The following is a 15,575-nucleotide window of genomic DNA, read 5'->3' on the forward strand; positions in this document are numbered from 1 at the left end:
ATAGAAATAAAGGAAAGGGTGTCCTTGGCTGGGGTCTGCATTGGATCACATTTCTAATATTGTATTTTCCTTCTTAAGTGAAGCTCGTCAGTAATTTGTCAGCATGCACAAATCCATAATGACACATCCAAACATACATACTGTACGCACAGCGCTAATGTCATTCATTGGATTTGCCATTTCCAAAGTTGCTTTATACATTAAGAATGCATTCAAAGTTTTGAGAGAGGTCCATTTAAAAAACTGTTACAGCTCAATACATCTGAAACAAAATAATAGAAACCGCAACGCAACCACCATGGGTTTGTCAATTAATTTTTATGTCATCTTGTTAATTATTAGAGACCCCATAGAGCACAATTGACACAAAGGCAGCGCCATATGTGTGGCAATGTGGGAGACTGGGAGATGAAGCTGGGCCAGACTCCTCACCACAGGCCACCAGACTCACACAGCAGTCTGGAGAGATTACTGGGAGAACACACTACACATTTATTTACCACCTTGGGTTCAGATGAAGGAGCTACATATCGGCATACTCGCCAAGTTACAGCAATCCACCAACAAAGCAAACTACATCAATGATTGGTTGTTCAAATTAAAACTTCATAAATCCTGCTTCATTATGGAAAATAATAAACAAAGTGTAGGTTGAATGTGTGATAAAGTGACTATATTAATCACATGTATGTATTAGACTGTTAATGTGAGTGGGAATTGATGATCCCACTACCCTGCTGCCATTTGTTAAGGAAACATTGTTGTCAATGTTGAATAATTGAATTTCACATTACTGAAACGGGTAAATTGTACATTATGTTATGTTAACAGAACATGTGACCAACATAGTTATGACTTAGACTTATGTGTTAACAGAAAATGTGAACCCCAGTATAAATGGATATTTTCCTGTGCTCTTTTCAAGTAGTTTTAATTGCAGTTTATGTCAGTTGATCCTACATTCAATAACAACTATGGCCTTCATTTATACATGTATTCTCTCTCGGAGTACGGTCACAGTTCAAAAGCTTTTTGAAAGTACCAGTAGCAGTGTAGATAATATGCATATATGTTTCATGCGCCTTCCGAAAACTACCTTTTGTAAATTCTGGGAGTCATCATTAAAATATGAATTCAACTGTCAATCAATTGCCCGCTCAGTAGACGGATCAGAATCAATTAATCTGTGTCAGGGACAGCAGTAGTACAATAACAATCGCACTAGCGCTATTCATTTTCATCAAAGTCTAAATAAGTGACGCAATCAGAGCCTGCCTGTCAAAGTGTGTTACTTTGAATTGAAAGAATAACCATAATATTATTGTGCATTTCATTGTTTTAGTTTGTTATCCTATTCTGAAAAAGATTATAATATTATTGAACGGATTAGTCAATCAATGTAGTATTTACCGTCAGAAGGTCAACTCAAGGACTCAGATAACCTCACAACACTTTAACTGGTCCTTTCCCTTTACATGAACATGCAATTGTATATTTTGGATTTTTAAAAACAGTGCATATATATATATATATATATATATATAGGTGAAATCATTCCACTACTGTAACACATACATTCAGAGGTGTACCGGAGGAATGAGAGCGGTTGTGAGGGTAAAGGAGAGTTTAAAAGTAATGAGATACAGGTTACGGTTCACTAAACATTTGTAGAAGATGACAGTATCTGTAGGGCTTTCACTTTCACACTTTGATCTCTGCTGCTGTCAGCTAGCTCCCAGTGAATCATGTTCATATTCACAGCATCTGTGAATGAACCCATGCCAAGTTAATACAGTTTAAAACGGGGGGTATTAAGCACGTATTAGGCATACACTACAGTTTACAGCACGGCACGCTGTTAAAAACAGCAGGTACTGATGTACAGCAGTGCAAAGTCAGAAAGCTTTGTTATTCAGAATACAATCCAGTCAAGCCATGTTGAAATGCACCCTATCTGTGAGGAGCCGGACGTGTAACCACACCTAGTTTACTACCTATTCTATGTGTAATCAGAGCACAGAGGAGCATATTCCCAACAGTAATGTGAAAATGATAAAGAAAAGCAAGAAGGCTTGAGATATAGTCTGAGCCATGTCAATCGATAAAGCTTCTCTCAGAGCAATAAAGTCTTTATTAAACTGGGTTAAACAAAAGAGAAAGAGAGCGAATGACCTGACGTCTGAAAGATGATCTGAGTAAACTGTGTTCCTCTCTACTAGGCCTGGGAGGTCTTCAACAAAGACAGAAGACGAGCCAAGTCTGCCATGTGCTTGACAGATGAGATTTTCTCCTTTTAATTGATTTTCTCTTCAAATTGGGAGATGGCAAAACATGTGGTATTGTGCCCATGCTTTTTGATAAGGAGCAACATGGGAGTGCCATCTCCCTGCTGTGACACCTCAGCAGGCTCCCTACCTGGCTCATGGCAAGTCATTGAAGACTTCAGTTTGAATCAATAACAACACATCAGACAGAGAAGAAGACTATTCAACATCCTACGAGCCTTAACTTCTAAAAGGAATGCTTGACAGTTCAGAAAAAGACATTATGATGAATTTCAAAAGTGTATTTTTTTTTTTAAACTAAGCTTAAGAGTCAAAAGATAGGAAAGTAACTTTGCACACACGTTTGTGGGTGTTGACAGCATCCATCTCAAACAAAAGGTTACTACTAAAGAAATGACAACCGAATATGTGGAACAAAGGCCACCAAGTTGTGTTTGTGTTTACGTAAATGGGGCATTTTGGCAGATAACGCTCAGTAAAATAGATTGCAATGCCTTTCGGTTTCTCATAAAACTGTTAAAACCAAATCTATTTTATATGAAATGATATGTTAAGCATAGTTGTCTTGTGAAATATTCATTAATATAATCAAACATTTAAACCGTTTTAGAGGTTAACTTACAGGAGAAATCAAAGAACAATCAACACATGGCTAATCGTGTCTTACAGGTAGATATGTTTAACAATAAACATCAGTTTGAAAGGCAGTTGCCGTCTTACCAAATCTACTCTGTGCCAAACAGCACAAACACCTCAAATCTCAGTATGAGCAGCGCAACAGTGACAGGCTGACAAGCAACAAACTGAGTGTGACAGATTCTAAAATCGCATTAAAGTAAATGAGAAATGCAGTCTGAGAGAAAGACACAAACACAGTGAGAGGGAGGAAGACATGTTGAGAGAGAGAGATAGAGGGGGAGGGATTAATTTGAGGGTTTGGGGCTGGAAAACGTGACAGACTTACTGTGACATTAAATGTGTCTTTTAGAAGGGAATATGGGGGATTTTTTTTTAAATGTGCACACCTGAGCACCAGCATTTACCATGAAAGGTTTGAAGCAGGATTAAGAGCAACATCAACCTCACAAGTACAGAAAGAAAAATAAATATACACAGAGGTAGATAATAAGAACATATAAAAAAGATAAAAGTAGCAGAGACAAATTAGAGAACAATATGAATAAAAAACAGACAGAGAGAGAGATAGACAAAGCTTATTAAACTCGAACCTGAATGTATCGAGAGCCTTCGGCTTAAAGCTGAATTTAGCTTTTATAAATACAATGCAAGTGGAATATACTTCAAAATGTGAATTCACTTATGCGTATTTAATGTTGTCAACTTATTTGATGAAAACTATTTTACCTAATACATAAAGAATAGCTATATGCAGAACATAAGCTCACAAACACATTTTGTCAAACTGGGAAGAAAAAGGGCATGAATTATTTTTATTTTTATAATGCCTCATGCAGTCATCGTAATACAGTGCTGGGATATGATGAGACTGTCAATCAAATAGGAAGAGAGCAAGCGTGCAAAACAGTAATAGAAATTAATTTGTTCGTGGAGTGTGCTGTCTGAGAGACCCTCTGTGAGTGATGTGCCATCTGTCACAGAAACAAAGACACAGCATTGGAGAGTGAAAACAGAAAATACATTTTTACTCGGTTAAGAAAATACAGCAACCAGTGTGCCTGAAGGAGCAGCATGGACTCCACCTAATCAAAATGTAACTGTTGTGCTGTACTGTGCATTAACTTGACTGTGTCTATGCAGTTGAGTGTGTGTGTATGTGTGTTTGAATGTGAATATGTGAGCTTTGAATCAATATTCAACCTCAGGACAGAGCACCTTGCCTGGACCCTGCAGCTACAGATCAGCAGCGTGGTGATGATCGTTGAAAAGAACATGTAGTACCTTGGGTCCTGGCCATCAATTTCTGAGACACATTTGATATTTCAGCGTGCCAAGCCGCGCCTCGCCTTTCTTTCCCATGCCTTTACTTTGTTTATTCAATACTTCTCCTTTCTCTTTCTTATTTTTCCAGCCCTAAATCAGCAGAATAATGTATTTCATGTCATTGTTAAATTAGCATTTGATGCAGAAGAGAGGTATGCGTGTCGTGCAAAAATAAACCACAATTAAGCCCAAGGGGGACCCCGTTCCTCCTGCTTAAACTCTAATCCAGCAGGTCCAATGCACAGGCATACTTATCACCTTGCCCCACATGTGCACTTTTACACCATGCAAATGATGCCCGGAAATGTGCCAGGCTGCTACAATCACCTGTTGTTACAGCGGAGAACAAAGGCTGTCACTGGCACTGCCAGACCCTGCAGCCAATGAGCTTCAGCGTGTAATGATGGCCCCATGCATATGGATGAGCATCATGGTGATCTGGGTGATTGACAAGAGAGATAAACAATAATAACAAGCATGGCTAGTAAGAATGACTCCTGAGAGACCTGGCGGAAAGGTTGTTGCCATGGCGAGGTGAAGAGAAGTAGTGCCAAGCCGAAAGCAGATAGCGCTGGTGCGCACCGTGAGACAAACTAGTCAGTGTGTGTTGTGATTTCATTTGACACATGATGTAATTGCAACAATTTAAAAGGAAGGGAACATGTACATATATATGAATCTTTATATGTATCTGAAAATAATTGGAGAGAATATCCATGTATGCCCTCCCTGAAGGGCTGAACTGTGCTTCTTCAGCAAATGTACAACTTACAAAATGTATAATGGCTATAATGGCCATTACTATCATGAGTTTAAATTACTTAGTAGTGGAAAACCAAATAGAAAAAACAATCTATTTGAATGACACTATGTATGGTTTAAATTAATAGTTTGGAATTATAATTTAAATAAAACAAAGCAACATGACCATCTGGGTAAAATATTGGTAAACCAAAATGAAATAAATATAATGAATGTAAGCGTTCATACTACAACAGCCTTTAAAGGTGGGGTAGGTAAGTTTGAGAAACCGGCTCGAGATCGCTAGAATTTGAAAATACACAGCCGGAAAAAATCTGCCACTTCCTTACAGAGCCCCTCCTCCAACACACACGAACGCGCACATGACCAATGAGGGCACGAGATAAGTTTGTGCACAGATGGAAGGCTGACAGGCAGGTAGGCCATCCAGTTATTTTAGCCGGGCCGGCTAAAATGATTGGTCGTGCTTTTTACAGTACTACGGCTTCCACAGATTACATTTTTTTGTCAAAGCACTTAAGATATTCATTGCTATTGGGATGTTAAGAGCATTCCATGGAATATAACAAAAAGTGTATCTCGAGCCGGTTTCTCAAACTTACCTACCCCACCTTTAATGTACCGGGTAGGGAATGCAGACATACTGCACACTTAATGTAGCACTTCAGTCATAATGTTAAACATGCAGTCATGCTTCGGTGGCAATAGGAAACAATAACTTTGGACAGCGTTTTCGACAATCCGTGACAATATACAGAGAGTGAGAGGCTCCATAATATGTATTTTATTACATCAGAAAATATGGATTAAATCAACATATGGCAAGACACACCGTGGAACTATTCCTGTATCATTTCTGCAACCTTGATTGCATCATGTTGACTTTGACATATGGTTCCCTGCTGATTCAGGATGTGCAAAAACAGGTGTGTAATGTGTAACATTATACGGTTCCTCTTTAATTATGAAAGGGATACAATTGTACACACTGTTTACTTAAAAGCCCTAGTATAACAACCACTGAGTGCTCTAAATGATGTGCACACATGTTCTTATTAAGACATGATGGGTTTAAACGGAAGAGATGCTGGACACTTGTCTGCAGTTCTTTGATATTCTTACTTGTGCATTTGAACACAACATAGAGCACCACTAATTACAAATGAATAGCGACGGTGCAGTGTTAGTCATTAGCCTTTCCTTTTGAAAAAGGAGATGGGGTAATATAAAACACACTGGCAGACATTAAACATTAAGAAACCACTCTGATATTCAACAAAACAAGCCCCCAGGGTCATATCAGCCACTGACGAGAGTTAGCTTACCACACACACCAAAAAATGAGGCCTGCTTAAACATTTAGTGATGACTCCCTCATTTCAAGCAGCTAGATCACATGGCATGTTCTGTGTGGGGGTGCAACAAAAAGAGCAGCAGCATACAAAACTGCTGTTACTGTTTGTTTGAAATTAATCCTCAGACTGTGTGCACTGTATCTATTTTATGTCTATGTGAATTTGCCTCATTCTCTCTCTTTTTCTTGTGCTACATACAGATCGTTGAGGTCACCTTTTTGCCTGTTGGCCTGATTATATGCATAGTCCTAATCTCATGTGCAACTGGTTAGCAAACACATAAATGATGGACATGACTTACATATGTGCTTATATGACTTATGCTGTTTTTGTAACATTTATTTTCTGTTTTTAAAACATACATTTTGCTTGAGATTCATTGAAACACAACTCTTTGTTGTATTTAAAGCACACAAGTGCAAGTTTTAGTTACAATAAGTGGCTCACAAGTTAAAAGATATGTGAATAGTTTAAATATTGTTGCACTAACACCCACTTACATCTTTATGTCACACAATTCCTCTGGGTTTAAAATGAAGCACTTGTTTTAAATAGATATTGTAGGTTAAGTGCACTGAGAGAACCTTGTTCCCTAAAAGCTCAACACAAGAAAATCCTGACAAGCCTGAAGGTATGGACTGGATGTGGGCCATTTCAAATCAAGTTATTCACCTGTGCATCAGAAGGCTTCATTAAAATAACATAACTATGTATATATATATATATATATATATTGTAAGGCAACTATTGAACTTCAGTGGCTAACGTATGTTGCCAACAACAAATATACATTAGCTAAGATCCACTTAGGATATATGTAATCATAAGCTTTGATATTACTGTGTTCAATTAGAAATGGGTCATAGTTAAACATCACAGGAATTCTGTAACCACACAACTGTATAAAGGGCCTGAGGAACTATGGTCTGCTTTTGCATGGTGAAGATAAATCTGACTGGTGCCATTATAATAGGGTAAGTATGTATTATACCAAATAAAAACAATCTGTTAATAGTTATTTTGTTGTAACTATCTCCCAAGATGTGCCAATCAAAAAACAAGGGAACGCAAGGCAGTCCAGTAAAAAAGTTGCAAGACAAAATCAAAAAGCTTGGTGAGTTTGGAGAGAACACTTGCTGAGCATAATTTGCCCAAAACTGTCACAAATAATATATTTTTAATATATTGTATGATCATTTAATGACACATGTCCCTACCTAATTTTGAAAATCCCGCAATGCATAAATAGTTCAGTCTGTGAACACAACTTAAATAAGCAGAGAATCCTCAAAATGTTCATTTTCATGTATATTTTAATTATTGTAATTGTCAATTGTATGCCACTGTTAGTTAAATGTAAAGGTTGTTGCTGATTTGGCACATCTTGTGAAATATGCTATTATAATAACATTCTACTAAAACATGGGCAATGCTCTACATCACCCCAAAAAATGTTGTGCTATGTTCAAGTAATGACAGAGCAATAACATAATAATACAATTTGTATTAAGGTAATGCTTAAATGTTATAATAAATCATACAACAATGCTATCTATTATATCATAGTACACTTGCCAGAGAACTATTATAATCAACCCCAGTTATGTGCACCAGTTGATTACCATAAATGATTCAAGCTTACAAGTGCTTATTCATAATCTGGCATCTGATTGGCCTCCTTGTGTTCCATTGGCAGGAACTGTAAGGGCATGGGACCGAATTGTGCCAGTTAAGCTTTGGGCTCCCAAGCACATAGGCTTTTGGGACAATTTAAAACACCAAAAGAGGCGAACCCAAGTCAATGATATCAAGGTCATGGGCATAGTCATATCAAGATTTAAAAAATATGAATATTAGGTATAACCACCATGGTGCCACTTAAAAGATATCGGGGCGTTGGACGTCCTGTAGAGCCAAACCAAACACAAACACAATTCAACCAGGAGCATCAAGCCCATAGTGCGCGTGCCTGACTCGTTCCCACACAAACAAGGTCTACAGAACCTTCCCTTGTCGCTTCTGTTGCCAGCCAACAATAGCAATGAAAAGCTTTGTCAGGCTGTCGGGCCTTTTAATGCAGACCTTTGCCAAGCTTTCTGGGGCTCAATCTGTTTTCATTGAGCCAATGCTCATTATTGTCTTTCATTGTCCTCTTTATCTCATTGATATACAGTGTAGGGTGGCGGGGTGGCTCTGATGTCTTTTGAATGGGATGAAGCTGACCTGATATACAAAAGTGACCTCTGTCCACCAGCACTATGAATATGGAAATCAAATGAGATTGAGAGATAAAGAGAGACACATTGCATCCAAACATGTGTGTGTTTGCACCTTTGCATGAACCTTGCACACATGTATAGCCGGATGATAAATGACAACATTGTGCAGGGGATAAAAGTCACAGGGGATAACTGAAACCGTCTATCCATTTGCATGTGTTGTCTGTATGCTAGTCGCATAGAGATGAAAATAAGTGTGGTATTGCTAAGATTCATATGGAGTCTGGATGAATGGTGGGAACAGGACTGTCTGCCAGCATTCAGGGATGTGTTCATCATCTCTGAGGCGTTGATGGGCCTTAATGCAGAATAAGGAGAGCCAATCAACTCCTATCTATCCACTCTGCCAGGGTGACACATTGTAGGGGTACTTCAAGGCCAGCGCACTGCCACATTCTGCTGACAAATCATTACATTAGACATGTAGACGGAGAAGGAAGATAATAAGATTGAGTTACAGAGTTGCAGATGCATGATGAGCACCTATTGCTTCCTTGATTCCTTCCATTTTCACTATTCCCTCCATTTATCAATTACTAGCTTGGTTGACACTTGCCTCTTCAAAATAATGCAAAGGGAGAATCTGAACTGGGCTGAGTTGTGAAGTGTTTTATTTTCATCTTGTATGAAGTGCTACAAGACCAGTTAAAACAGAGCCACAGTTATCAGAGCCTCTCATCACAGTAGAGTGCATGCATGCAGAAGAGTGTTGTGGCGCTGCCAGGTATGGTCCTGTATCATTGTTTCAAGGTTGGACTGTATATTGGTGCCTACAAAAATGTTTTTTAAACTGATAACAATGCTCAGTAAATAAGAAGAAACATGGGATATCAAACCAACAAAATGTTTACTAACTTTGTTACAAAATGGAGTAATGATATCTAATTACTGATAGTGGTCAAGTGTCAATAAAGGTAACAGTAGTAGGTTGATCATTAGCTACTCAGCATTTACATTTTTTAAATTAAATTAAACCTAAACCTGTTTGGCAAAGCCTATTTTATGGTTGTAATTGTGCAGTGAAAAAGCAACAGGTGACACTAACCAATCATAAGGAGCACACTAATACACCATTTAACTGTGGCTAATCAAAGGCTATGTGTAAGGATGCGTGGAAGGGTAGGACCCAAATGCAGACTATCAGAAAAGGTAAACGGTCTTGAAACAAAAACGAGCTTTATTCTTAAAGCTTAACAATAGCAAGGCATGAAACACATAGGTTCTACAGAAAACTGACCGTGACCAACATGGTGGGAGACAAGAGAAACAAACAATGAACCGACCGGGGAACACAGGAAGAGACAAGACTAAATACAGAGAGGGGTAATCACAAGACGAGACACAGCTGGGGTAAGGGAGGCAGAAACACAAGGGCAACAGGTGAACACAATCAAACAATCAGACACACCAGGGAAACTAAGACAGGAAGGCAAACACAGGAAGAAGGAACAGAGAAGACACGAGGAAAACATTTCAAAACAAAACAGGAAACCAGAAAAAGACAAGACAAAACACAACACAGACAGATCGTGACACTATGTAGATGTCATCCCCTTTATTGAAATGCATTTCCTTCTTTCTTTTCACGTATTTATTTTTCATCCATGTTATGTGTTTACTTTCATGTTAAGCCCACTCCTTCTAACATTAGCAAGACATCGAATGCATTTCCTTTTATTATTGCCCAAGCCTTGAAGACCCATCTTCCTACTCTGTGTGTGTGTGTGTGCTGTTGTCCATGTGGATAAATGGTGATTGGCGTGTGGCTGGAAGTGGGTGGTGTAGAGTGATTAATCAGCATAATGAGTGTAGATGAGCTCTGTGCAGATGGAGCCCACACTCAGGACTGTGTCACCCAGCAGGAGATCTCTTTGCTTCCCTCCAGTGCCTCTGGAAAGCTCTAACTGTATTTCTTAGGCATGTGTGGCTTGCTTCCTTGTTTAATTTGAGAGCTCATTCCTGTATAATTTTGTTCTATAATCATATGTGTCTTATTTCAAGTTCTTTATAAGGTTGTCCAAGTATACTTTCAGTAAAATGTTCTTATGGAAAAATATATTTTGCCAAATGGTACCTCACTGTTGTGTGTATACCAGTATTCGAGAAATGCCTATTCTGTTGTAAAAGGCTAGGAACAAATTGCACTGTCCATCAAGCACAAAAACAATAGTTGCATTTTTGCCAGGGAAGCAAAAGCCTCCCTAGCAACTGTGTGGCACAAGAAGTCTAATTAAAGATCAATTTATTTAAAGCAAACCATTTGTGAAAACTAGCTAGCTCTTACTGAAAATGCTGAAAATGTGCTTCAAAAAGGAGAACCACTCATGTGATGAAATGATAACCAATTTGTTTGATGGACTAGTGGATATACTCTCCAAGTGGCCAGGCTTATTGCTCCCAGCACCACCAACACTACACACCATATGGCATGATAGCCAAATACAACCCATTTACTGTGTATGGGTTCAAACTGATATTAAAAAGTGAAGTGTTAAACCATGTGAATGTAACAATTACCATTTCAATTATTCATGTGTTTTAATAATCATTAAAGGAGAAATGCATCGTTTACACTCAAGCAACATACTCAAAATAAATATTCCAACATCATTAAATATTAGTGGGAGCAAAAGTGTAGGTGTATAATAATCACTAAAGAAAAAAAACGTAATCAGAGCTTATTAGGCAATGCTTAGGAATATACGAGGAATATTTGAGTACAACATGATGAATGTAAATGGAAAACACTCTTCAAGCACACAAAGGAGGGTACACTGACAGTAAACTGTAAGTAAATAAAACATTTTGCTGTCCTAATTGTCCAGTCCAGGCTTTACTGTGAGTCTAGCATCATTATCCAACCAGTAGCGACACACTTGCCAGATGTGGGCTCCTTCTGCACCGATAAGTTAACTCAGTGGGTCCCCTCGCCTCCCCCAGGACTCTGTGACATTAGCTCGGCACCCAGATGCTTGTGCTGACTCACACACATGCTCTCATGAGCCTTGTTGAGCCTTCCTCTTTTTTTAGCAGCCTCATTGTCCTGCTTCACATTTATTAAAGAGGGAAATGGAAGAGGTCATCGGGACAACAGAAACCCTTACAAAAAGGCACTTGCATTTGGAAAAAAACATCATGTTTGGTCACTTATCCCTGACCATTTAACACATCCCAAACACACTAATGATGCACATGGAGTTTTGTTAACAAGTGAACAAAAGGAACTTGAGGGTTACAGCCGTATCATAGTAACTGCACCAAAATATTTGATTGAGAACAGATGGTGAAGTATTTGTCTCGTATTGGGTCTATTTGTACTATTCAAGTGCAAGCTGTTGAGTACTGACACCAGATTATTGTTGGTATCTTGGTCAAGGAAAGATTATTGTTACCCGTATGTTGGTGTGTGGAGTTGTTATTTTCCTTCTAAGCAAACCAGACTGTAAACCTGCCCATCCATGTGTGTGCTGCTGTGTTCAATGAGGTCCTGGTAGGGATGCCCTATAGCTGGCAGATATACACCATATATTTTATTCTGTGCTACGAAGAAGCTGAAGGTGAAAAGGTCAACACCTTAACTTCCTTTACAAAGCAGAGGGGGGTCTGATATTTCACAACTAGATATACTTATTGCCAGATTGCTAGCTTATTAAAGGTTCAAATAATATCCTAGCTCTTTAGATAGGCCACATCTTAATATATATATTGCCTCACCAACTTTTACTAGTGTTTGGGATCCAATCAGCGGAGAGAAAGTAAGACTTACTCCTGTGAAAGCGTTGGTTGATAAGCCATGTGGGAAAGGAACTATCTACTACAATACAGTAATGTCTGTATCTATCATATTTATTTTTATAAACATAGGAAAGAACCCTGGACTTAAATTGTAGCTAAACTTGAATCATGTTGCTGGTTGGAAAACAAATGACTTTTCCTGCACACACACTTATTCCAAACCATTATTGCTTTACATACAACAAATATTCCAAGTGTTTTTTCCTGAAATGTACACCTCCTACATCTGAAACAAAACAGAAACACTAGACAACAGCACTGCTTTGGTGCTCAACACAAAGACATTGCAGGATATACAAGTGCAAGTGAGGCTTGCACAATGCATCTTCACCTCAGATGCCTCTGCCCTGCCTTCAAGTAATGCTTTCTGAGACAAGAAAAACATAAATTAAAAGCGAGCAAAACAAGTAGCCTTTAGGAAGCTCATCAATTATTGTAAAATACAAAGGCAAGGGGAAAGGAGGGTGGAGTAGGGAAGACTTTGCCAAGCCTTGTCCTTCATTATCCATTATAAGAAGATGAATGGGGGGTCTCTGTGGTCCACATGAGAATGAGCGGACAGACTGGTGCCAAAAACAGACCATACTAAATGTAAAATGGGTTCACCAATCTGTCCGCCAGACACAAAAATTACAAAATGATATTTTAATTTGAACGTCTATAGAATATCTCTCTACACCCTTCTCTCTCTCTCAGTCACTCACACACAAGCGCACACGTTTTTCAGAGGGTAAAAATAAGTGTGTGGGTGAAAAAACGAACACACCACATTGAACATCAGTCTTACCTGGATGAGTGATTCGCTCAGTCTTTCCTCGTCTACCTCCAGCACAATGTCCCGGATCTCTTCATAAGGCAGGCGGAACGAGCCCAAGAAAATTGCTGTTGTGATGGAAAGAGAAGAGAGTCATTTCCTCCCCTTTTTTTTTTATTATTGGACCTCGGGGTTCAAAGAGACATTTCAGCACTCATCGCTCCTCAGACAAAATGACCACAGACCAAACGTGTCACTAGGGAAAACGAATACACTGTCTGGCTCACAACAGGATAGTTTGTGTCACCCTGACATAAAAAAGGAAGTAAGACATCAAGTCCATAAACAAAAGTCATACAAAGTTAACCGTGAATCATAATAATCACGACAGTAAGTCAAAAATATATAGTTGAATGTGGTAGCTGTAATGGTGTCATCAGGGGGGGCTACATGGGGTTTTTTGGGTGGATACAATGGAAAACACTGAAATTGCCTCAGGGGACAACCTGGTGGGTGTTTCACTCTCCAGGTGGGGTGCCTACAGTAGAAATTGGAGCTGATGGTGTATCCAGGTGGAAGTCACAGGTGGAGGTTTGGTAATGAGTTGGAGGAGACTCTCTCAACAGCTGCTATGCTGCTGCAGTGGGACCTGATGTCTGTATTTGACGCGCAACAAACTGAGAGGTTTTTTTTTTGTCAAAGACTATTTACAGCATTTACTTCGTACATTGTCATGGCATATCACAAATATTGCTTGTCAGGTGCAATTTATACGTTTATTTATTGAACATTAACATGTACGGCTTGACTGTGTCATGGTGACTCAGAGCTGTAGAATTAAATATACAGTTATTCTATCTAGACTGAGGTTTGTCTTTGTCTGTTGGTAATATACATGTATACTCAATCTTCTCTCCTCATTAGCGTGAGTGATAGGCTGCATTTATATCAAATGGATCATGTCATACTTGTTTGTAGTCTAAACGTTATACAATTTAAAATATGTCCTCTCCATATGAAACCAACAGCTGGATACAAGACTCTCTTAGGGGAGGGTTGTCAAAAGTAATGGTGGGAAATATTGTAAATTACAAATTGGAGTAGATACAGATGGGATAAGGGAGGCAGGTAAGCTAAGTTAAGTGACTGCCTGACAATTCAACCATCTAGCATTTCAACCTGTTGTATGCTCTCTTGATGATGGGTGTGGTCTCCCATGCCACGGTTATGTTCTGGCTGCAGACTAACCTAACTGTGCCAAGATGAGCAAAGTGGTGCAGGTGGAGTTGTGTCAATGTAGTTTTGTATAATACTATCAGAACAAGCTGCAAATCCACTCGCCAAGTCTGTTCTTAGGCCCCGCTCACACGGGACCGTTTGCGTTTATGCACAGTATGCGTATTCAAAAAAGTCTTCCGTTCACATGCATTTGTTTCATTTAACGTGTCTGTTTAAACGAGGCCGCTGGAAACGCTGTAGTACATATGCTGGGACTGTAAGTGGCGCTGTAACTTCCGCCAAAATACACCAAAAGCCGCGAAGAAGAGCAGCCTGGAGCAGCCCCGCAGCAATGTTGCCATGGCTACCCTTCTGTTTAAGCCCTGAAACTGAAACTGAAAGAAACTGAAAGAAACCGAATCTGTTGTTGCTGATGGTTGTGGTAGAGGAGCTGTATATTTTTGCACTAATATCTGTAGCATGGTCAGTAGCAGTAGCACTAGCAGTAGCTACTGACAGGAGGAAGTCAGTGTGTGTGGCGATTGCTGGTATTCAGCGGGATATAGTCATTTCCTCAGCATATGGATAAATGCAACGGGGAAGTTAACTGAAAGAAACCAAGAAGCACGTCTCTGTGGATATTGCATCGAGAGGACGGCTCAGAAAGAGAGATATTCTCTACAAACACCGGGTGAGATGCACCTTTGTCAATATAATGGATCAATGCATGAAATCTGACTCTGTTTATTTTGTTTAAGGAGTATATTGGGCGTTAACAATTCTGGTTTGCCTTTTATAATATTATTTCATTCAAGAACCCCTTGTGCGTTTAATTAACACAGCTATTTTTGATGGTTGCTACAGCAGTGAGCAGGAGAGGTGCTATTTTTTTTTTTTTTTCGCTATTTTTTCAGGAAATATTCGTATAGAGGTGATTACACGGACTCGGTTGACCCCCCAGAGCGTTTCGTTTGCAAATCTATCCACCTTGGGACCCGTTATCGTTTGTGGGGTCAGTTTCTATCGGCCTCGTGTAAATAATAGGGCTATACGCACGCGAAACTATGCAGATACAAGCAGTTTTCTCCTCGTGTAAACGGCGCCTTAGATGTTATATCTAAGGCTTAAGTAAGGAGGGGGGTCACCGAAAGGCAGTGCATGGTAA

The 15,575-nt window shown here is 39.2% G+C and overlaps 1 protein-coding gene across 1 annotated transcript in view; it reads right to left on the bottom strand.

The window, feature by feature from the left end:
- Positions 1-15,575, bottom strand: part of diaph2 (diaphanous-related formin 2) — a 341,446-nt gene that overhangs the window by 134,478 nt on the left and 191,393 nt on the right. The window contains 1 exon segment of the mRNA XM_034137301.1: positions 13,226-13,320. Within this exon segment, the coding sequence (XP_033993192.1) occupies positions 13,226-13,320 (95 nt within the window).

The sequence above is a fragment of the Trematomus bernacchii genome, unplaced genomic scaffold (assembly GCF_902827165.1).
Source record: "Trematomus bernacchii unplaced genomic scaffold, fTreBer1.1, whole genome shotgun sequence".
In the NCBI taxonomy this organism is placed as follows: domain Eukaryota; kingdom Metazoa; phylum Chordata; class Actinopteri; order Perciformes; family Nototheniidae; genus Trematomus; species Trematomus bernacchii.